General features: G+C 43.1%; 2 protein-coding genes across 6 annotated transcripts in view; both read right to left on the reverse strand.

Moving 5' to 3' along the window:
• ccny (cyclin Y) overlaps window positions 1-13,845 on the reverse strand; it is a 57,961-nt gene extending 44,116 nt beyond the window's left edge. For all 4 annotated transcript variants that reach the window (XM_069667247.1, XM_069667245.1, XM_069667246.1 and 1 more), the window contains exon 1: window positions 13,205-13,845. In XM_069667247.1, the coding sequence (XP_069523348.1) occupies window positions 13,205-13,358 (154 nt within the window). In that variant the 5' untranslated portion in view covers window positions 13,359-13,845. The remainder of the gene's footprint in view (window positions 1-13,204) is intronic.
• A 4,202-nt stretch (window positions 13,846-18,047) lies between these two features.
• Window positions 18,048-21,755, reverse strand: LOC138596133 (cAMP-responsive element modulator-like). Of its 2 annotated transcripts, none has more exons than XM_069667747.1 (3): window positions 21,725-21,755; window positions 20,719-20,854; window positions 18,048-18,192 (listed from the first exon to the last, which is right to left on the reverse strand). In XM_069667747.1, exons 1-3 carry the CDS (start codon window positions 21,753-21,755, stop codon window positions 18,048-18,050), a joined length of 312 nt encoding a protein of 103 aa, XP_069523848.1. The 2 variants fall into 2 exon arrangements, with proteins under 2 accessions (XP_069523848.1, XP_069523847.1); XM_069667746.1 differs by having other exon boundaries at window positions 20,719-20,863.
• Window positions 21,756-21,960: the final 205 nt, after the last annotated feature.

Consider the following 21,960-nt stretch of genomic DNA (forward strand, 5'->3'; position numbering starts at 1 on the left):
TTCTCTGTCTCTAACAGTTTGAAGCGCTCTGACCGTCGGGCATGAGGGGAACCCCCTGTTAGTCTGAGGGAAACATTATGATGGACTTCGAACACAATGTTTTAAAGCTCTCTGTAAACACGGCTGGTTTTTTGCCCCTTTAGATTCAGTTTTGATCTTTACGTTGGCTCACAATGAAGTGTTTGATCCCCCTGAATTTTCTTTTATTCATCTTTACATCTTTTTCTCCATAAAAACTACAACTTTTATCAATTTGGGGAAGAAAAATTTTCTTTTCATGTTGAAAAAAATGCATTTGAGGGTTTTTTGTTCTTTTTGCATATTTTTAGTATAAGCTTGGGCTGCACCAAATCCTCGATCAAACATCTAGTTAATGAGAACAGGGTTAGACAACCAAACTGTGAGTCTGTGTGAGGGAAGGAAGGAGCACTGGAGACAAGTGAAGTTCATGCTTGTTACAGTAGTCGGCAAAAAGTGTCCACATAAGCTCAGGTTCAAGTTTAGTGGATGTGCGAACACGAAGCAAATATTCGCCTCACATTACTCGCGCAAGTTTGACCGCCGGATCAAAATTTGCGTTTAAATAACAGGAATGATATTTGCTTCCGGAATGGAGAGGAAGCGGGGCTTATCTCCTTGGTTACCAGTGGCGTCAGGAGACTCTCGATGTTGATAGGCTTTCGCTAGACCACGTGACGCAAATTCGCAGAGGAAGTTACATTTTTTTCAACTCACACGAATTTGCGTCATTCGCATCATTGTGTTGATTTTGTTTGGAATCTCGCCGCAGATTTACGTCCATTCGCACTCGATGTGAACGCACAAGAATAAAGCACGTGTTTTCAGCAAAGTTGCCAAAATGTCTCTTGGCTATTCTTCACTAGTGAGTTGGTTAGCTTGTTAGCAGCTACGAACCAGGCTGAACCCAACTAAATCCGTGAAAAGGAACTAGAGGTCAAAGGTTCAGAGGACAGAAGCTGAAAGATAACGGTCGCCTGAGTATCAATAATACTTTAATTTATCTTGTTAGTATATCTTTGGTGCTAGCCAGGGTAGAGTTGATGGAGACAGGGGCAGGATAATGTTATACTGACTTGTAAAATGAACAAGTGTTGTCTTTACTTGCTGGTTGTTCTTGGATGTTAGCCTTGTTCTTAAAAAGTCTTTTCACGAGTGAGCTACTGTATACTATAGAAATGTTAATAATTAAAACATTCTTCTTCAGTCTGGAACTCAAAGCATTCTCTGATGACCCCCAGAAATATATATTAACATGAACATAATGTGAGACATGAACTTGAGCCAACAACTACGAGCCAATGACGAAAATCTTGAGTTGCAGGTTCAGTCACTTCCACTATGCTCCTATACAGAAGCATCTACACAGTGAATAACACTGATTATCTAGTTACAGTGACACGTACCACCTACCTAAACATTGTTGCAGACCAGGTACGCCCCTTCATGGGACAGTATTCCCTAATGGCAGTGGCCTCTTTCAGGAGGATAACGCGCCCTGCCACACTGTAACAATGGTTCAGGAACGCTTTGAGGAACACGACAACGAGTTGGTGATGTTGACTTGGCCTCCAGATTCCCCAGATCTCAATCCAATCGAGCACCTGTGGGATGTTCTGGACGAACAAGTCCGATCCATGGACGCCCATGGAGGCCCCAAAGGATCTGCTGCTCACGTCTTGGTGCCAGATACCTCAGCACACCTTCAGAGGTCTAGTGGAGTCCATGCCTCGACAGGTCAGGACCTACACTTTATTAAGCAGGTGGTCATAATGTTATGGCTGTTAGGGATGATCTCAGGATCTCTAAGGATTTCATCGCACAAATTGTGTTCAGGAAATGCTTTAGCTGTTACAACTCAATCGCTTTGAAAATGTATGAATATCTGTCGCACAGAGACTCTTTCTATTATTTTAAAGAGCGTTCCCGATCGGCGCTCCTGAGGCTCGCCTCTCGTCTCTTCATCAGCGCCGGCAGAGCAGCAGTACAATGTGAATTTCTCAGGAGACGGCAGCACCGGGAGTGAACACGCGAGCAGGTAATTTATGGCCAGCAGATGCATCTTCTCCCGCCCAGTCGAGCCAAACCAGACACCAGAATGAGAGTGTCACAGGCAATTGGGTTTCCATTAACATCGTGTGAATCGGTTAATTTGTTTTTCAAATGGAAACCATTACCTCTGAAATGATTTGTTATTCCTTCTGTGGGCAGAAATAAGACGTCCTCAAGTAGATGAATTGTTTTTATGAGGCCATGATAGTGAGTCGCTCCAGCAGTGATTCAGAACCTAACAAACACCTAATGCAGCTGCAGTGTAGGCTGGCAGCGTGCTCGCTCTCCTGTCAGCTGAGAAACAAGGACCAATAACAAGACGGTATCAAACAGACCGTTACAGTGTGTTCAATGCAATCTGTGTCCCAGCGTTTGAGGGTTAAGTCTCTGTCTAAAACTCTGGGTATAAAGAGAATCCATCAGACCTTAACTCTGAGCGGCTGACACCAAAATGTGACATTTGCTGGCCTGGTTTCAGACAGCTCATCAAACTGCAGTCAGAGTCTCTTTGAAGAGACGGCTCTCTGCTCGGTTCACTGGAAAAAAGACAGCTTGGTTTTTATTTGGCTCATCAATCAGTTCAATGCTTTTAGATTTAAAGCCAGTAAGGATCTGTTCGACTATTTCGCTGGATTATTCTGCGTTTTGTTTTGCATGATCCTGTTTAGAAAAATGATCGGTGCAGACGTGAAGCCGTCTCAGTGTTGAGCGCTCAGTGTTGGTGTTTACATTCAGCGGATTAATTGTACTCTTTTCTTCACTGTGTTAAGTTTTAATTCACAAACTACTTTAATGTGATCACTTTGCTTTGCTTCAGTCCCCCAACACACCTGCACCTCTGCTCTCTGCACAGCTGCTGGCCCCGCCCCCTCTCTCTGTCTGTCTCTCTGTCTGCTGTGTTGACTGCCTTCATCAGCAGTCTGTTTAATTAAGTTACAAATGTTAAATATTTTCTCTCGCAATTCAAAACAGCTTGTGAGCTGCGTGTGCACGAGGGACGTTATTAATGACGAGGCGATCAAAACGATCAATCGATCGTTACCAAATGACAAGAACAACTGTTTATTTGGGGCGGACAGCTCCGTCGTTTAATTGCAACTTCAGGAGACGTTATAGAAATCTGAAGCAGCAGCGGCACATATTTGTGTGTATGAAGAAGAAACTCTGGCGTACACTTAAGTGACGAACAAACATGGTACTCGAGAGCCCGTCTGCAGCTCGTCTCCAGCCACTCCGTCTGGCTTCTCCTAACAGGGGCCGAGCTGACTGTGATCTACTGTATGTATTTAACCATTTGTCCATGAGCGTGTGAGCGTGTGAGCTGACCAATCACGTACCTGTACCAAAAAAATACCTGTTCTTGATACCTATCCACAGCTAAACAAGACTCCCACATCCTACAACTATGACACCTGCCCTTCACAGTTGAATGTTTTTCCATTGACAACGAGAGGAGTCAAATATCCCACGCAAAGTAATTGTTTTATACATATATTTGAACAGAATACTCACAGTGAAGGTGTGTAAACCTCGGCCATGCCTTGTGAGTTGTGATAGGATGGATTTCAGCCGATAGATATTTCACTCAACATGTAATAACACGTTTTTGTACAATAGCATACTTGCAGTAATTCTCACATAAGAACTGAAATGATAAGTCATAAGTCATTCTGCTTTATAATTGATAGAAACAGGAAAGGCAAAGGTCGAGAGAGGGGGATGACATGCTTCAAAGGGCCCTGATGGGATCCATACATGCCCACTGACAGGAGGACTCAGTCTTCATACATGGGAAGCATGTCCGACCAGGTATGCTGCATCTTTATGTAGAACATAAAAATTTCGGACACAATTCACCTCAGTGAATACATAAAAGCAGGATCATACCCCGCACATCTAGGTCAACTTGTCTGGGAATTATAGTTCGGAGACTCCCCAGGCTCATCAACCAGGCATGAATAATCCACGTCCAGATTTCAATTAGCCTGCGAGCAAGACTCATCAATATATGTGTGTGTGCGTGTGTGTGTGTGTGTGTGTGTGTGTGTGTGTGTGCGTGTGTGTGTGTGTGTGTGCGTGTGTGCTCCAGGAATAACTAACTTCCACACTGATGAGACAGGGATGTATGCAGGGCCCGAAGCCATCGCTCATTTACAGATGTCTATGTTAAGTAAAACCCAAACAGAGCGAAGGATCCGTCTGTCTCATGTCCTGTCTCGCTCTCCTTTCTCTCGCTGACAGAGAGACATCCTGCGCGGCCCAGGTCTACCTTCACTCAGAGCAGCTGTGCAGCGACACAACACCACAGCGTCCTCCGATCACATCAGGGTAAAAATAGCTCAGCTGTTTATTTGGAGGGTTTTTAAATTGCGAAGAAGAATGTCCCTGAAGCCCCAGAGCCTGCTTACCAAAATGTCCAAAGACAACAAAGAAACAGATTAACAAGGAGGATGATGAATGGCTGCTGTAAAACACAACATCGTAGATCTAAAAGCTTTCTCCATACAGGGCTGTAAACTCAGGAACACTTGGACTGAAATCAAATTAATCCCAGATATAAACTTTCATAGCAAAAGTGAAGTGCTGGTAAAACAAGATTCTAAATGGTGTGTGTGTATTTTTGTATTATGGTTAGTTTATTTTTCATGTCTGCACTCGTTTTTTGGAAGTGAAAGCTTGAGCTGAAAATAGCCAAAGCATCTCTGCATCACATCAGGTTTCATGCTCTGATAGGAACTATGTTAAAGTGCATTGACCCCATTTAATATGTGATTAAGTTTCAAATTAACCCAGTTATGTTGAGCAACACGAACTACCGTACATGTACGCGAGTTAATCTTTTCTTCCACATTTCTCTCCACAAGAAATCTTCCTCTCCTGCATACAGAAAAAAAAGTTCCTTTTGTCTTATTTTAAAGTTATTTCCTTTTTTTAATAAATCCATCAATTTTCCATATCGCTTATCCTGTTCAGGGTCGCAGGGGGCTGGAGCCTATCCCAGCTGTCATTGGGCGAGAGGCGGGTAACAACCCGGACTGATCACCAGTCAATCACAGCGCTGACAGATAAGCCCCTTTTACACTTTACGTTTCATCTTCTATGTAAAACGCAGAGGCAGAATGGTGGGGCGAAGTCTTTCTACCTCAGAGGCTTCAGAGGTAGTAACAGACGAAACATCGTCAGTGTAAAGTTGTTTACACCTCCCCAACATGCTTCATTAACAACACGGTAAGAACACACTGCGGCGGCCATACGCCAGCGTGACTCGGTCTAATGAAAAATGATGAAGGCGGCATGACAGCGGAGCTTCGTTACGGCACTGTGGTGGAACTGCAATGTAAAAAGGGCTATAGAGACAGGCAACCTTTCACGCTCACATTCACACCTATGGACAGCTGAATGAGCCTAACGAGCATGTCTGTGGACTGTGAGCTGGAGGACCCGGAGGGAACCACAGGGATTCAAACCAGGAGGTGACAGCACTAACCACTGCACTAATCAAATTATCTACTTAAGCTTATTTATTTTTTCTTTGTATTTCACTGTTTTTTGTGTAAAACCTGTGCTTAAAAAATTGACCCTTAGTGGGATTTAAAAGTTATTTAATGCTGATTACTTTATTTTCTGGCATCTTATTTGTTCTCAAGAGTAGCTAAAGAAATGGGCTGGTACTAACACAGCTTAACTTGTTTGAATATGTTTTTATAAAGCAGAAGCTTGAGTGAAAATGTGATTTTGATCAAAAACAGTCAAAGCTTTTTCTCATTTTTTTCTGTTACTTTCAAGATGAGTTCAAGAACGGTTCCCTCTTGTTGTTGGACTTTTATAAAAGTCAGGAAAGAGGTGTAAAGAGATGTTTCATGTTGTGTGAAGTCACTGCTTCCAGCCACACATCTTTATGTAACTACTTATGCATTTTTAATATCACATGCATCTGGACTGAGACGCTCCCTGACTGTTGCGTCGGCTCAGTGACCAAACGAGCCACCAGCCGGAGAGCAGGAGAATTTCACGACTGACTTCCTCCTCCTGTGAATCAATGACTTAACATTTGTGTTGATAGCAGCTATAAAACTTAACTGCCGTTCAGACGTGAATGTGCACGGTAGTCGACGTGTCTTCATAACAGTCACAGACGAGTGATGGGTCTGACCCTGAGAGACCCGTCTGAGGGCACTGGCAAGCAGATATACGTGCTGTGAAATGCAGCCTATAGAGCATGACAGCGTGAACACAAACAGGGATGAAGAAGCTGCTGGGAGAAGCGTGAATCTGCAGCCTCTTTATCTCCGGTTGTTGCCTGAGTTATGACGAGAACACACCGGGTCGCTGTCGCCAGCCAGCGATACATCAGGCGAGTCAGATTGCATGGTGGATTCGTGAAAGGGGGCATTTAAAAGACCCCCTCATACTTGTAAGGAGGCTGTTCAATGAGCTCTGTGTGTGATCTGTCTGTGCACACACGACAGTGTGTCATCACTACTGTCAGCAGGTCTCTTGGCTGATTTCTTAGCCATCACATGCTCAACGCAGCCGAGGTCACACACGCATAGACACATGCACAGGGAGGATGGATGCAGTGTATGCAAACAAGATCACAGTATTTGTGTAACCACGTCAAATATAAAACAACAGCTTGTTTACCTTCATATTTTACAATCATATCGCTCTCCTACATGAGCGATGAAGGAGCAGGACAAACACTTGAGTCATTATTTCCTCTCTCAGATATCACATCTCCTTTCATCACATGGTCTCCTTCAGCATTTCTATATTTATTGTTCACACAGTCCTCAAGACTGTACTCAGTCTTTGCTTGGACATTATGACGTGTAGTCTATGTGCCTTTCCTATTTGGTTTGAGGGTAGTCAATATAACCGGTGTTACACAGTGTTGTGTCATACGCTGATAAGGAATGCCAACGTGAGGAAATTTTCCTGGTAGTCAATAAACTTGTGAACAAATCAGAATTTTTACAAGCTGTACAATGACGCTAAATATCTGTGGAGCTTATGAGCTTATGGGAGACACCAGCAGTGAATATTGGCAATGGAAACTGTGGACAGTATTCTGTTTGAATAAATAATAACTGTCCTCCAAGACTGAATGTGCTGATGTTTCATAGAGCCCTTACTCACGGAGGAAACACGGACACTGGTCAAGGAGAAGCTAATAATTCTGCCGCGGTTTTCGCTGAATTGGGCTAATTTTTATGTGTTGGCACAGGTGGAAGTTTTTGTCCGCTGGTTGGGTAGACCTGTTTTGCATGCAAATCACATGAATAATAAGCTATCTATAAATAGAAATCCTTCATCTTTAGTATTATTTTAGATTAAATCATTTATTAACACCCAGATCCTACCAAACAGACTCCAGATCACTCAGCACTACAAACAAAGGACATGGGACATGCATGCCCACATAACAAACCCACACACTCTACTTTGCCACACAGTTAGCAAACTTAAACTGCACACAGTCCGTATCCGTTTGGTGCACCGTGTGCAGTCAGCAAGCCAGCTATTTTCAGCAGTGACACCTGCAGCGGAATCCGTTAACACGCCGGACAATTCAAGCTAGCAACCGCGGCCGGAGAGAAACATGACGCCCGGTGAGTGGGAAAAATACGGGAAGAAATACACAAGGGACTGGAAAAGAGAAAACAGAATCAAAGACTGGACAGGACGTGTGGCTGGAGATCATACGAAAGCTTTTTGTCGGTGCTGTAAAACCGAAATTGCAGGGGGTGAGGAGTTGTCCTTGATGGATGCTAGTTTTGATAGCATCCTCCTCTCACACATCTCTGTGACCGAACGAGTTTAATCAATCTGTGTATTTTATAATGCATTTGAAAATGATAGCAATGCTGTTAGACGGGTACATTTTGAGTTCTAGTGTTGGGCTGGTTTTTGAGCTGGTTTTATTGGCCGTTGGGCTGGTTTTGACACACAGACCTGGCAACCCTGCATCAGGCTGATGGTTTTTCCAATGCTCTGCAGGTGCTTTAGAGTATCTGTGCCTCATCGTCTGGTTGGTCAGCTGACTGTGGGTTAATTCTTATTGCTCATGTCCCGACATAAATGTACGTATTGTCTGTTGTTTGATTAAAGCCCTTTTTACATTACACCGGAACAAAGCTCCCCCGTTACGCCGAGGTTGTGTTTGACGTGAGTCGCGTGTGCACGAGGGGCGTTATAAATGACGTAGCGATCAAAACGATCGATCGATCACTACCAAATGACATGTGCACCTTTTTATAAGCTTTATAAACAGCAACAATCATTGTATTTACAATAGGGACTTATGGAGATACAAAATAGGATTGTTTACATTGCGTAACAGAACTGCATATGAGTATGTGTGGACAGAGAGCGTCCGATGTTGGACCCTCTTTTGCTGTTAGAACACTGTGTGAGGACAAAACTGGTCCCGCTGTTGTTTATTTGGTTGCCACGACTTCACATGTGATTGACGTCCTGTGACTCCTGTCACTGTTTCAGTGCTCGTCCTCATCAAGGAGAGCGGGCGAACGACCGTTCATTTGGAGCGGACATCTCTGCGGAGTCGTTTAATTGCAACTTCGGGACACGTTCTAGAAATCTGAAGCTGCCGCTGCGAAATGTATGTAGCGGAAACACTGACACTGACACCATTTCACCTCTGTTACACTTCTGTTACTACCTCCCCTGCAGGTTCAGAGGCGGATGACTTCGCCGAGGTCGAGACGAGGCATAACTGAGGTGTAATAATCCCTTGAACTAGCAGTGTAAACGGAGCTTAAGTATTGATAACTCTTGTAATGGGTGTATTGGTGAACACGGTGTAGCATCACAAGCCTAAAAGTAATTACACAACACTAACATTACATGCCCAGCAGCAACAATGAAATGAAAGTTATCCATAGAGCATCAACAGAGCTGCATAGCTGGAGTCAAGCTTCACTTACATGTGATAACAGGAGGAGAAGATAACTGACAGGATTTTAGGAAAGCAAAAACTTCTATAACCTGTTTGTTCGTGAGGCAATGTGTAATAAAAACAACCAGTGTAATCGGTTAAACTGGTGTTGTCACGTGTTTATTTACCAGTAGGAACATTTCCTCGTGTCGTGTTCCTCCGTAAATTAGGTTCAGGAGTCGTCTGGCATGTGGAATGCCGTTAGAGGCTGAGTGACAGGTCAAACGGTCATTACATAAAGACTTGTGCAAACAGCTTAGGAAAACAGACAAACAGTAGAAACCAGCTTTAAACCAGTTCCTGCTTTCCCTTTTCTTTCCCCAGCATTCATTCTTAGAGACACAATTCACAGCTTTGTGTTCGGATTTGTTGGTCAGTCAGACCTCGTGTCCACACAGCCGGAGAATCATCCTGAAGACTGACCTGCTGGGTTTTAATATTTGTTACACAGATTTTTTAGCTAATATATTTAGAATGTATTAAACATATTGCTTAATATGCCTCCAATATTGACTTGCAACAACCATTTAGTTTATGAAAATAATACAAAATGTCTTTCAAAAAAATGATTAGAGATGCAACAATTACTGGGTTAATCGATCACTTTATCAGGGGAAAATTATTCTGCAGATTCTTCTTCTTGAGAAGTCTTCTTAGACGTTAAAATCATAGAAAGATAGATTGAAGTATGTGACAAAAGAAACTCCTCACATTGAAGAAGCTAAGTCCGGAAAATGTTTATAACCACACTGATCAAACCACACTTGCTCCATCAGTTACAGAGCTGCTGACGGGGGCAGAGTTCAGAGCCTGAGGCTTCCCTGGTCGCTCACTACAGGCAGGCCGACCCTCCCAGTGAGGACTAAAGTGAGGCTGACTGGTCTTTTACAGCCTGAGTAATAATGTTGTCTCTGGAGAAACCTGCCATGCCAGAGAAACTGATGTAGACATAATTTCAAGTGACATTTTGACCTGATTTTTGGCTGACATCATGCACCGTCCTGTGTAGGGCTCTTGGTGCCGTTTGTCTACTAAGCTCTGCATGTGGCCTCTTTAATCATTTCGAGGACTGAGACACAGTGATGCCAAGTTCTGGTTGGAGGTTGCTCCAACTACAACCATCAGGGCTGGTGCTTGTTATTGTTGTCTCTCATAGCCAAACCTTTCTCCAGACTTAGCTGGAGAATTCTAAGTATTTTTCTGCACCAAGGTAAAGACGCTCGGGGAGTTGTTTATTTCTATAAGCCCACCACAATCCACTAGGTCGGAGGTAAAGGCTGCGTGCAGTGACACTGTCTTTGCACGACAGTGTCTGGAAGGAACTTGTTTTGTAGCTCGGTGGTTCTATCCCCGGCTGTTGAAGTGTCCTTGGGCAAGACACTGAATCCCCATTAGCGAATGGTTAGTTAGTACTAATGGGCAGACTGCCATCAGTGTATGAATGTCTGTAGCCCCTTTTTACATTTTGGTTTTGCCACAGTGCCGTAACAAAGTTCCACCGTTACGCCGCCTTTGCTGTTTTACATCGAACCCGGCGACGCCTGCGTAAAGCTGCCTCCTTGTGTGTTGCATTTCGGCACTGCGAAAGCTAAAGGCATGCGACATGAAGACAAACAGTGCGAGGTTCACATACACACACGCGGTGCTGTTCCGCCCTGCCGGCTCCGCTGTTTAGAGTAGTACTCCATAAAAGACAAGAGGCGTAGTAATCCCGCCTTGAATTAGCAGGGTAAAAGCGTCTTTGCAAAACAGTGTCTGGAAGGAACTGGTTTGCAACAGTGGTAGGTTGTCTCTCAATTAGAAGGTTAATGGTTCGATCCCCTGCTCCTGCAACCTACGTGTCGAAGCATCATCCGGTAAGACACAGAACCCCCAATTGTAAAGCATAGCCATCGGTGTTTGATCGGCACTTAGCAGCCTCAACCACCAGTGCGTGAAAATGTGGGTTAAAGGGCGAATGTGACATGTAGTGTGAAAGCGCTCTGAGTGGCCGGAAAGTGCTACATGAGTACAGTCCATTTGCAGATGGGGAGCGGAGCCCTGGTATTAAAATGGATAAATGTCTCCTAAATAAAAGGAAAGATTGGCCGTTTCAGTGCCGGGCTCGGAGGTTGTTGTTGTTTCAGGTAGCATGGAGGACTCTGAACATTGACACTGACATTAACATGCAGATCATGGAAGGGGAGAACTCCCTCTGAAACAGGCTGCCAAAAGCAGGCTTATATGCACGCTCTGCATCCTCTGAGTCAGACTACTGCTAATGTTTCATGTTTGCTAATAACAGCACATTTTCTCAAGCATAGCAGCTCATTTGCTTGCAGTGGCTGCATGCTGGGAGGACTCTCTTTCTTGTCTTCCTCCCTCTCTCTCCTTTCCATTTCTTAACCGATCGCCGGGGTGCCTTTGTGTGGCAATGACACATAAACAGACGCCATGATCAAACGGCTTTAATTGTGCTGCAGGAAATTCTGAACTGTTGTCTAATAAATATTTATATGCTGTTGGTCAAAGTGTTGTTTGACTCAATAAAGCAGTTTCTCATTTAGCCGGGGCAACCCCTAACACCTCCCGCCGGGCCCTGTGGGGACATGTGATCCGAAACGTACAGTAGAGTATGACTGACTGCGCGGGTGTTAATGAGCATCGAACGTGCGACTGGTCATTTCCTGTCAGCTCCCTGTAGGACATGAAGGGACACCCTGCACTGTTCACCATTATCACACCACCTCCCACTGCAGCTCAAATTCACACTCGCCCTTCAGCATGCTGCTCTGCCCTTACACACCCGTTCACACTCTGACACATGGTGGGGATGACGCAAGCCAGCAGACTCACTCAAGTTGCCTCCTGGACTTTGTGGGAGAAGAAAATATTCTGACGTAACAGTTCGGGATTCCCACTTTGTAGATGTAAAAGACCCTTTATAAGACCTGGGGATAGTAAACTGGTGGTTCCCCCGCAAAAACACCTCAGAACCTTTGCACCGTAGTTTAGGAAACCACAGCTATACAGCCTACAATTAGCACACAGCTGGCGTTTCTAGTTTCTTTGCATGCAGATTCAAATCGCCTTTAAAATCATGATGCATTTGCTACATGCAAAACTCTTAAAACATATGCATTGATCCATCAGTGCACTTAACTCTTGCAGCCTATTTTCTGTGTAAATGCACGAACATCTGACACTTGTTTATAGAAAATATAAACAAGGGGCTTTTTTCACAGCCGACATTTTGACTTATAACAGGAGGGAAAGCACAGGTGTCAATAATAAAGCTTTAACGATAGTTCTGTTCCATTCAGGTGTGTGAGAAAGCCATGACAGGCAGTCAGCATGCACACAACCAGGACCACCAAATTAAAGCAGCTACATGATTACAGCCAAAAGTCTGCTGTGAAAAAGGACCAGATTCTTAGTTAGGATTGTCTTCAGAAGACTGAGGCGTTTACATCAAGACTGAACTGCTCAAAAGTACATAAATAGTTCACAGCAGCTCCACCTTCATCTGCCACAACCATCAAATGCTGCTTGCAGATCAAAACATCGACATTTTATTCAAATTCTGCCACTACTCTGATACTTCAAGTTAGGTGTGTTAATAATACTTCTATAAAGGTGCAGAGCTTTTACTCAAAATCAATTAAGGTACACAATTAACTAGCTATTAATGTCTTCTTCTGCATGGCCAGAATGTCATTAATAATATATAAATTCTATATGCTTTGCTCAGCATGAGCCTTCTAACTGGGCAGTAACACAAACCGAGTATATTAATCAGTAGTAATAAGGAGGTTATTAAGGGAAACGCTTTATAGAATAGACATACATTTGTGGTATGCAGTCATAGGGGAAAAGGCACTAATAAGTCCGTTATAATTACTTTAAAAAATGTTCACGTTACTCTTTTTGAGTACTTCGTCCACCACTGCTGATGGCTGATTTCCAACATGCTGGAGGTCTATTGAAAGGAAGCTCCAGCAGCACTGTAGTTATTGGTGTAATGGGTGGGTGGGTCCGCTGCACAGATGTTGCAAGCCCTCATTATCTGTTAATTCTCCAGCAGAGCCATAACCAACTGTCTCCAGTTATTGCAGTGAAATATATTTATGATACATTTGGGATATTGGTGTTTGATGCTGCTTTTCATCAGTAGAAAGAAGGTTAACTGCATCTTACCGTCTAGATTTTCTCTGTCGCTGATGTGCTGGAGGTTGCAGCCCGTGTCCTCCCGGCTCAGCTCCGGCTCCGGCCGGTAGGGCTCGAGCCTGGAGTGGTTATTCCTCCGGTGTTTGGGGCTCGAGGACACGCAGCAGGAGGTTGTATTCCCCATGGTGCAATCTGGTTTTGGTTATAATCCAAACCCAGCACGGTTTCTCCAGTCCCCTCCTGTCTTCCCGTGCTGTGGGCGTTACTCCAAGAGGAGAAAAAACGGGGCGGTAACGCGGATAACCAGGCAGCCCTGGTGCAAATACGAACCCCGGTATCCGTTAGCGTTACACGCCCTTCCCCCGACTTTAAAATACGATTAACCGGACAAGAGCAGCCATTTAAAAAGCTGATGAACGCCTATTTGGGCAAATAAATACCCAGAGAAGCCCAGAGTCCCCTTCCACACGTCTAGGCGAGGAGGGCAGATATTTTACAGGCTTCGGTTTCGACTCCCTCGCCTTGTAATTTGCGTCCCAGCGTCCGGTTTTCTTCACAAAAGCATGTTGACGCTCTGTTACTTTATGGCGACATGAATTAATGTCAGGACATGATACTTTAGCTAGTCAGGGGGAGATATTCAAGCTCGCAGCGCTACATGGTTGCCGATGTACTGTAGACTGCTGCTGCTGCTGCTGCTGCCGCTGCTACATCCGCTGCCGTGTGGCATTTGAGTGAGCCTCGGACAATCGGGGGTTCGACGACGAAGTTAAGAAATGGCTTCGCACTTTTAAATTATTTCCATATACTGGTGGTAGGTTTGTTTCCCAAGCAATGCCTGGGAGAACATAATTATGATTAAACATTTTTTTTAATTTCTTTTGCGTGTCAACACAATTTTTGAGGACATACGTCTTGACCTTGATGCACCATATTTCCTTTAACAATGGAAACAATTTCCAGAACAGCCATACAGTAGCAGTGCCCCTCAGTGACACCCTCTTCCTGATGTTATTTTTGTATATTTCCTTTATCTGATTACTGTAGAAGGTTCGTGCACGTATGAAACTCGAAACTACAAAATTGGGGCAGTACGTAAACATATCTTAAAAAATCTACAGTGCTCTAGCTGTTTTGGAAAAGGTTCCGGTTCAAGTAGGTGGTTACATCTGTGTATTAAATGGACAATTATTACAGTCCCTTGGGGGATTCCATAAAGTATAGAAATGCAGAATTAAAATTATTAGAATAACACTCTCCTAAGGGTAAAAGTCTGTTCCTGGAGTCTACCAATTACTCGTTCAATTTCATCAATATTTAACCTACTTACAGTTACTACAATTACCGAGGAAAATTAAGCAGTTGTTTAGTGAGTTTGGGTTAACTGAACTGCTGTATATCCCTGCCTCTGACATGTCATGGACCCAAACAGGGGCATCTGTCACTTCTGTTTTACCCATTATTGTGTGTCAGTTAATTATTTGATGTTGACTGATAACAAAATCGTATTGGTTTTGTAGTCCCTGTTCAGTCTAAATCTCTCTGAGGGATTAAATTGGGATTAGCAGAGGTTAACGTAAACAAAAGGAAGTCCTTGAGGAATATCCTAATCCCTTGAGATGTTTCCTTTGCCTTCGGGACAATACGTACATGATGATGTCTCAGACTGATCAGTGATTATGCAGGAGACTATAGCGTATGAAGATAAAGAATAGGCTTTTATAATGATTACATTGGTTGACAGGATCAGATATGGGGCTATAGTGCCGCCTGCTGGCGCTGCAGCTGCATTGCACCGTCATTGCCTGCGGACGTAATATTGGAAATACATTTTTCTTCTCATTCTTAGATTTCATTGGTGAACTTTAAAGAAAAACACAGGCAGTTTCAAATTATGCGAACAAAGACAAAAAACAAAGTGTGTGCTGTGGCTGAAAGAGGGCCAAGCATTTTAGATATTACATGAATGACATGTTGTAACATAATTAAACATTTCATCCACTTATAATAAGCATAGTGCTTAAATAGATTATTGCTATATTCGGGCTGTGTGGCACATAAAATAATAATAAAGATGTTTTGAATATCTCAAACGTGATCTTAACCATTTACAGGTCTTCTCTAGCAAATAAAAACTCAAATGGTCATTCCTAACATGATCAGAATTTGTTGTGTTTTCATCCCAATTGATTTGATTTTAGCACATATTCATGCATACTAACAATAACAGACTTAAAAGTCACCATTATTTTTCTGAAAAAGAGACCAGAAACCAAAAATAAAAATATTGAAAACACATAAACATCCTGACATTTTCCCCAAGCTCTAAAAACAAAAATAGCTTCTGTATGGGCCTTTAAATTAAACAACCTCTCTAATTTAGTGGTATTATGTCCTCTTCAGTGCACCACCAACAGGTGTAACACATCGACTTGAGAAAATGTGCGTGATTCTATTTCTCTGAATTTGCATAATTCACACAATCTATTGCACTGTTTTTAAATCCGCAAACCTCCCGAACCTGAGGTCGGTTTCCTGTTCTCAAGTTTGCAAATAAAGACCCCTGACGACCTTGATTTGGATATAATTTCAATGTGGTTTTATATCTGTTAACCATGTTAAAGTCTGGCAAGTAACTTTTCTAATGAGGTTCACACTGAATGATACATGTTCCATAATTAACTGTAATTCAGATTACTCAAAAACAACATACAGCTCTGCAGCTCATGGAGACGTGTCCCTTTTCTAACATAATAAGCCCTGCAGCAAAGCTTCAAACGGGGTGGACGCATGCATCATAGAGTTGTGAGCATGTGTGATATTACAGCTGTTTTAAACGTTTTGACAACTCCCAGCTGAAGCTAAGATTTAATTCTGACTTCAGAAGTAAAACTTTAACTTGGTCAACGTCTTTACTGCAACGACTCTTTGAGTATTTCAGAATTTCATTGTACCCACTAAGTCCAAAAATCTTTCCCTCCTCTATGCACATCCACATTCCTCCGGATTAAGGAAAATGTGTTAACATACTCATCCTACTCCTCCTTCTTCCAGCTTTCACTGTGTAATTACAGTGTGGCTCTTCCACAATATGTCTGCCATCTACACAAGGCAACAGAAAATAGCTGTGCGTCCCTGTGACAGTCCTAATAATAAAGTCAGGGGCCATCACTGGAAGGACAGCACATCCTGTTCTGAGCAAACAGACTCAGTGTGCCTTTAAAAGCTTTATAATGTTTTTAAAAAAGAACATTAGTGGCTGGCTGTGACTCACTCGTTACAACGTGCTTTACAACTGCTCAACATCTCCGGGCATTGACCGAACACACTGAGCAACGGGCTCTCATGGAGCTCTGATATTCACTGGTGTGAAAACAACACAGAGACTGAACTGAAACTTTATTGAATACATTTTAAAAGTGTGTCTTGAAGACCCTTTGAAAGTTTGTGCTGATAACTAATAACACTTCATTTGTAACAGATGAACATTTACCTTCATTGAAACAAACAGTTACACAAATAACTTCCAAAATCAGCCATTCATGCCGTGATGAAGCAAAAAAGATTCCCACAAATGCCGGTGAATGTTAAAGCAAAACTTTTTTAAACCTGGGAACTATTTTTTTTACATACTGTGGCGTCTAAAAAAACAAACAAAACAACAAAACAACAAACAAAAATGATTTGGAATTTCTCCAGCACTGAATTAGGCTGTTAATGCCTGCAGTGTAATCCTCTGCAGCAAACGCACCTGATTCAAATCCATCCACTTAAAATGCTTGTTTTTGCCACTGACAGTCTCAGAGTGTGAATTAAAGTTCCTGAAACCATTGTGGAGAGGACTCGTAGAGATAGAGGCTTCTTTTCAACCAGATCAGCTGTTACACCACCTTTTTAAAAGCACCAGACTCCATTAACAAAAACAGTCATTTTGTCAGACACCTTGAATATCAATCTGAGTCTGTCATTTGCAAAAACAAGCATGTTCAGTGGACGCACTTTGATCGGGTGCCTTTGCCCCCAAAGGATCACCGTGCAGCCATTACAGTCTGTTTCGTGGCTGCTGGATCGTCATAACTCTTTCTACTGGAATTCCCCTTAAATTAAAACTTACACGAATAAATAATAATACATATTAATGCCACATGTTAGAGGCAGATTCGTCCTCATGCAGAAGCACAACAGAACTTTGTGGGTCTCAACGTTGAATACAAAGAAAGACGTGTAATAAATGCGTTTGTTTCTGGTTGTATGTTTTCAGCAGAATTTCTCAAATGGCATAAAATAAAACACAAACATGTGAACACATGATGAGCCGATTCCTTTTGAACATTTGCCGTCTTGCAGCAAAACTTCACAGCAAATCAGACCATCACAAAGACGATCAGGTAACAAAGTGTTTTAATGGTTTGGTCATAAAGGAATGTAAGACACGGTGCTGTTAACGTGGTGACGGTCTAAGGCTTTCCTGACGTATCCTGGTGGAGAACTTTGATGTTCTGGTTGTAGAGGAGCTGCAGCTGGGCCTTCAGCTTCATGTTCTCCATCTCCAGTAAGGTGTTGCGTTCCCTCAGAGACTCCGAATATTCCTTCTTCCTCCTCCTGCTCTGTTTGGCCGCCTCCCTGTTCAAAGGGACACTCACTGATAATAACCCTGACATGAAACAAGGTTCTTGTTTTTGCTGGTGTTGGCACATGGATAATTAAGAGCCAGAAACATTGACATCATCGTGTAAACACATTTAACAGCACGAACAAGGACGGTTTTGTCTGAGTTTGTTTGTGTGTCTGTTTAAGCAAAACCAGAGTCCTCAAGACAACCCACAGAAGTACAACAAACAAAGTCTGCACGCCCCTCCTCTCGTCGGAGGAATCACTCGGCTTTGTGTCGATAGATGTCTTTAAGGGCTCTAAGCTCCTCAATCAGAGTCTTGTTTTGATTTTCGAGCACGGCCACGCGATTTTCGAGGCATTTGACATATTCCTTCTTCTTTCGCCGACACTCCCGGGCGGCTTCCCTGGAAGCAACAACAACATTTACAGTGAAAAAAGAAGCCTCTTACATCTTGGCTTTTTTCCCAGATACAACAGAGAAGTCATTCAATCCATGAATCAGTTTACACCGAGGGGAAGAGGAGGCTCGCGTTACAAGAAATACAAGAGGATTGTGAGGTCATGTGGGCACACAGTGTTTAGATGGAGATGATTATGTTTGTGAAATTAGATACCTTAGGGACATGGGGAGGGTATCGTAAACAACTAAGCAAAGCATCCAAGAAGCTTTACTGATGATTGACGGTAGTAAAATCATCACGTGGGAGGACAGGGAACATGCAAACAAGCAAGGTAGGAGGCAGAGCCAGCAGTGACACACGGCTGTTTACTGCAAACACACAGGAAGCTCAAAGTCTTCCACAGACAGCAGGCAACACGCACATTAAAAGCAGAGGGTAATCAGTTATGTGCAACACTCCATACTTATCGACGTACAACTGACACACTTACAAGTTCTAACATTAGTCATGCCATTCACTCAGAGCAGATGGAGTCAGACAGCCTGAGAGTGAGCAGCTGAACACACTCCATGCAGGAGAATCATGTGATCCAATGATGACAGGCTTGTGGATCTTGTTATTACATGCATGCAGTTATTGTTATCCATTGTCAATTGGTGTTTGCAAGGTGTTTGTGTATGACACAGAAGAAAGGGCAGAGGAGGAGAAGCGGTCATACAGTAAAAGGGCCCAACAGAGCCAGACTGATGTTGTTGGTGAGGCCGTACCTTTACATATTTTGAGGCATAAATGATTCATAGGTGGGGATAGGTTTGGGACAGCTCCAGTAGATCGCTTCAGCCCGCGTCTGCATGCTTGTTTTAATCCAGAGAAGCTGTTTAATCCCTCGCTCCAAAGCAGCCAAACAGTCATTTTAGCAGAACACAGTAATTGCTGGTCTCGTGCTGCCTCTGTCAGTTAGTTAGTTTGAATTATTGGTGTTTTTAATGCTTACTTCAGATCTAAAGTCAAATTTGTGTCACAACAAATAACACAAAAACAGGGGGGTACGCTTCTTACCAGGGAAGATCACCATGGTAACTTATGCTGAACACCTAACCTGCTCTGAAGCAGGTTATGTTGGAGATAAGAGATCAACCTGAACTAAACACCAACTTCTGACCAATCAGGTCTCTTGATTCAGGAACTCTGTGAGCAGATCGTGAGAGGGAGGAGCGAGAGCACTTCCTCTTTACCGTATATGAATCGAGCTTTACTGATATACATCAGAGACTGATAAAAACAATGAAGCCTGAAGTACTTGTACTTAGAAGATATGAAAGGAAGCAATCGTACGGCTCTAATTTGTGGTTTTATATTCATTTGTATTTGCTCCATAGTTTGATCCGGCTGAGAGAATAAGACTAAATCTGTCATTAACACAACAAAAATACATCTGTGCAACGTATTAATCTAATGTAACACATGAGTGTTATAATAAATATGTCGTTCTCTCATGATGGAGCAGTGATATTATTTAGTGATATTATTTGCTATTTGTCCTTCCTGCATTCAGCAGCTGAGTGGAATTAAGTCTGGATTATGTGTATCTTTCTAAAATCATAGTTTGCTCTGAGTTTGTAAAATTTGCCGATCAGCGGACGGCAGACTCGCCCGTGTTTAGATCGGTCATTTGCTCCAAACAACGGCCCTTTAATGTGAACGCGCTCATAGAAACCCTGGGCTGGCCCAGTTGGTGGCGGTAATGCACCTTTAAGCTTGTTTACCATCTGCCATTAAACACTAAAGAAGAAGAAGAAGAAGCCCTGGGTTGACTTATCGAGTTGATAACCAGTGTTGTGTGCCTTTGGTAGGTTAAGCCAGATCAGGAAAAGCTAAACTCGCTTCGTAGTATAGGCCCGTATAGGCCCCTGATGGATGCAGCAGTAGAACAGCAGCTCCCATGTTCTGCTAGCTACAATGACATGTTTTGTCAATGGAGTCTGGTAGCTTTGAAGAGAGGGATGTTAGTGGACGTACTTTGATCAGGTGTATTCAACCGAATGATTACACTGCAGCCATCACAGCCTGCAGCTTCCGGCTGGAGAGATGTACTGGAGCAACTCCAAACCTTTTGTACACATCAGTCATTTATACCACAGAATATTTATAAAACAGATCCCACCTTTAATAATACTGCACTTAACCCTTAACTTGTCAACAACATATACCAGGTTTATCAGGGGGGCTCAGAGGTTTTGGTACAGAAGGTTTCCAGTATTTATGCTAAGCTAAGCTAATCACTGTCGGGCTGTAGCCTCATTTTTATTGTACAGACATGACAGTAGTGTCAATTTTCTTACCAAACTCTCAGCGTGAAAGCAAATAAGAGTGTTTCCCAAAACCGTAACTATCTTCAGCCTTCTAAACTGCAATTTTAGGTAAATAATTAGGACCATATAAAGTAATAACAACATATCTAATATAGCTAGTTATATCATGTTACTATATTTTCGTCTGAGGCTGATGAGTGTGATCGTTCCCGTCTACCTGTTCTTCATCAAGCGCAGCTCCCTCTTCTGTACGGCCTCCTGTACGGGCTTCTGCAGGCCGTGAGCCCCGCCACCCGCCACCCCCTGTGGCAGACTGGAGCTGGGGTTACGCAGCTGGTAGGCAGTCAAGTCACCTGCGGTACCTGTGGAGACACAAATCACAAACACGTCAGTCATGCTTAGGAAATGTCTCCTTCGCGTCAAAAGACTTACCAAGAAAGAAAAACGGTGGTCCCGTCCAGGTGTGCAATTTAATTTGTAAGAAAAGTCACTGTAGTATTTCAGGCTATAACATAACTGCAAGAAAGTTACAACAAGTGATCCATTTAAGATAAATAGATAATAATAGAAGGATAAAATAAGAGCCCATCATATCATGTAAAACACTGATTAAGTCTGTGCTGGAATTGTAAAAGCAACAACATATAATCACAGCGTGGCCGGCGACTGACGTCAGTGCTCATCTCATTCACTGATTCGCATTTACGTGTCGCTGCTGGGGGCCTGTTCCAGGAAAAGCAGCGACGTCAGCCACTGCTGCTATGTGCTGTGAGTGGGCAGAGCGCTGAAGCGTTTCACAGAGACAGGGACAGAGAGAGAGAGAGAGAGAGAGAGGGAGAGAGAGAGAGGCGAGCAGACCGGGTGAAAATGTTTTTAAATCGGAGTGAGCTTGTTGCCGCAAAATGTGGAAAATTGAGTTTTAAACGATCCTGTGCCAACGTTCTGGAGGAGTCTACGCGAGATGGTATTTGAGGGGAAGTTGAGCTTTCCTTTCAGGGTTTTAAAAGGATAACACAAAAAAAGATTACCAAATATTTCATGTCTGAAAAGCCAAAACAAAAATCAGGATTTTGAAAAATCCAATCCTGATGAATTACCTGAGAAAATGTTTGTTTTTGCCATTAATAATCACAAACTACATTTTTAAATACTCCTACTGGACGACAACGTAAAAAAAGCCCCCCTTTTAAATCTAGTAGTAAAAGACATGATAGCAAACATACCTGTTTCTGTCTCATCCCCAGTTACAGCCATACTGTATCTACTCCAAGGCTTTCCAAGAGCCACTGTCTCCTTCTGAGTCTTCCCTCTGACTGATATGTTACCACTGCCAACAGCGGGGCTATGTGTGCAATTTACAATTAGAGGCACTGACATCACCATGACATCACTGGCCTCCTGATGTCAACGGTATGGTTTGCTCTCTCCCGCGACACGGCGCTATGAGTCAGGGGCTCTG

The sequence above is a fragment of the Semicossyphus pulcher genome, unplaced genomic scaffold, assembly GCF_022749685.1.
Source record: "Semicossyphus pulcher isolate SPU_LCO1_2020_fin unplaced genomic scaffold, fSemPul1.0.p SCAF_18, whole genome shotgun sequence".
NCBI lineage: Eukaryota > Metazoa > Chordata > Actinopteri > Labriformes > Labridae > Semicossyphus > Semicossyphus pulcher.

Bases quoted from the DNA above. Each gene is read 5' to 3' on its own strand.
- LOC138596133 (XM_069667746.1), bottom strand. From the start codon at position 21,755: ATGGCTGTAACTGGGGATGAGACAGAAACAG. The intron at 20,864-21,724 runs GTATGTTTGCTA...GTGTCTCCACAG, and splicing joins TGGGGATGAGACAGAAACAG to GTACCGCAGGTGACTTGACT. The intron at 18,193-20,718 runs GTAGACGGGAAC...TGTTGCTTCCAG, and splicing joins CTGCGCTTGATGAAGAACAG to GGAAGCCGCCCGGGAGTGTC.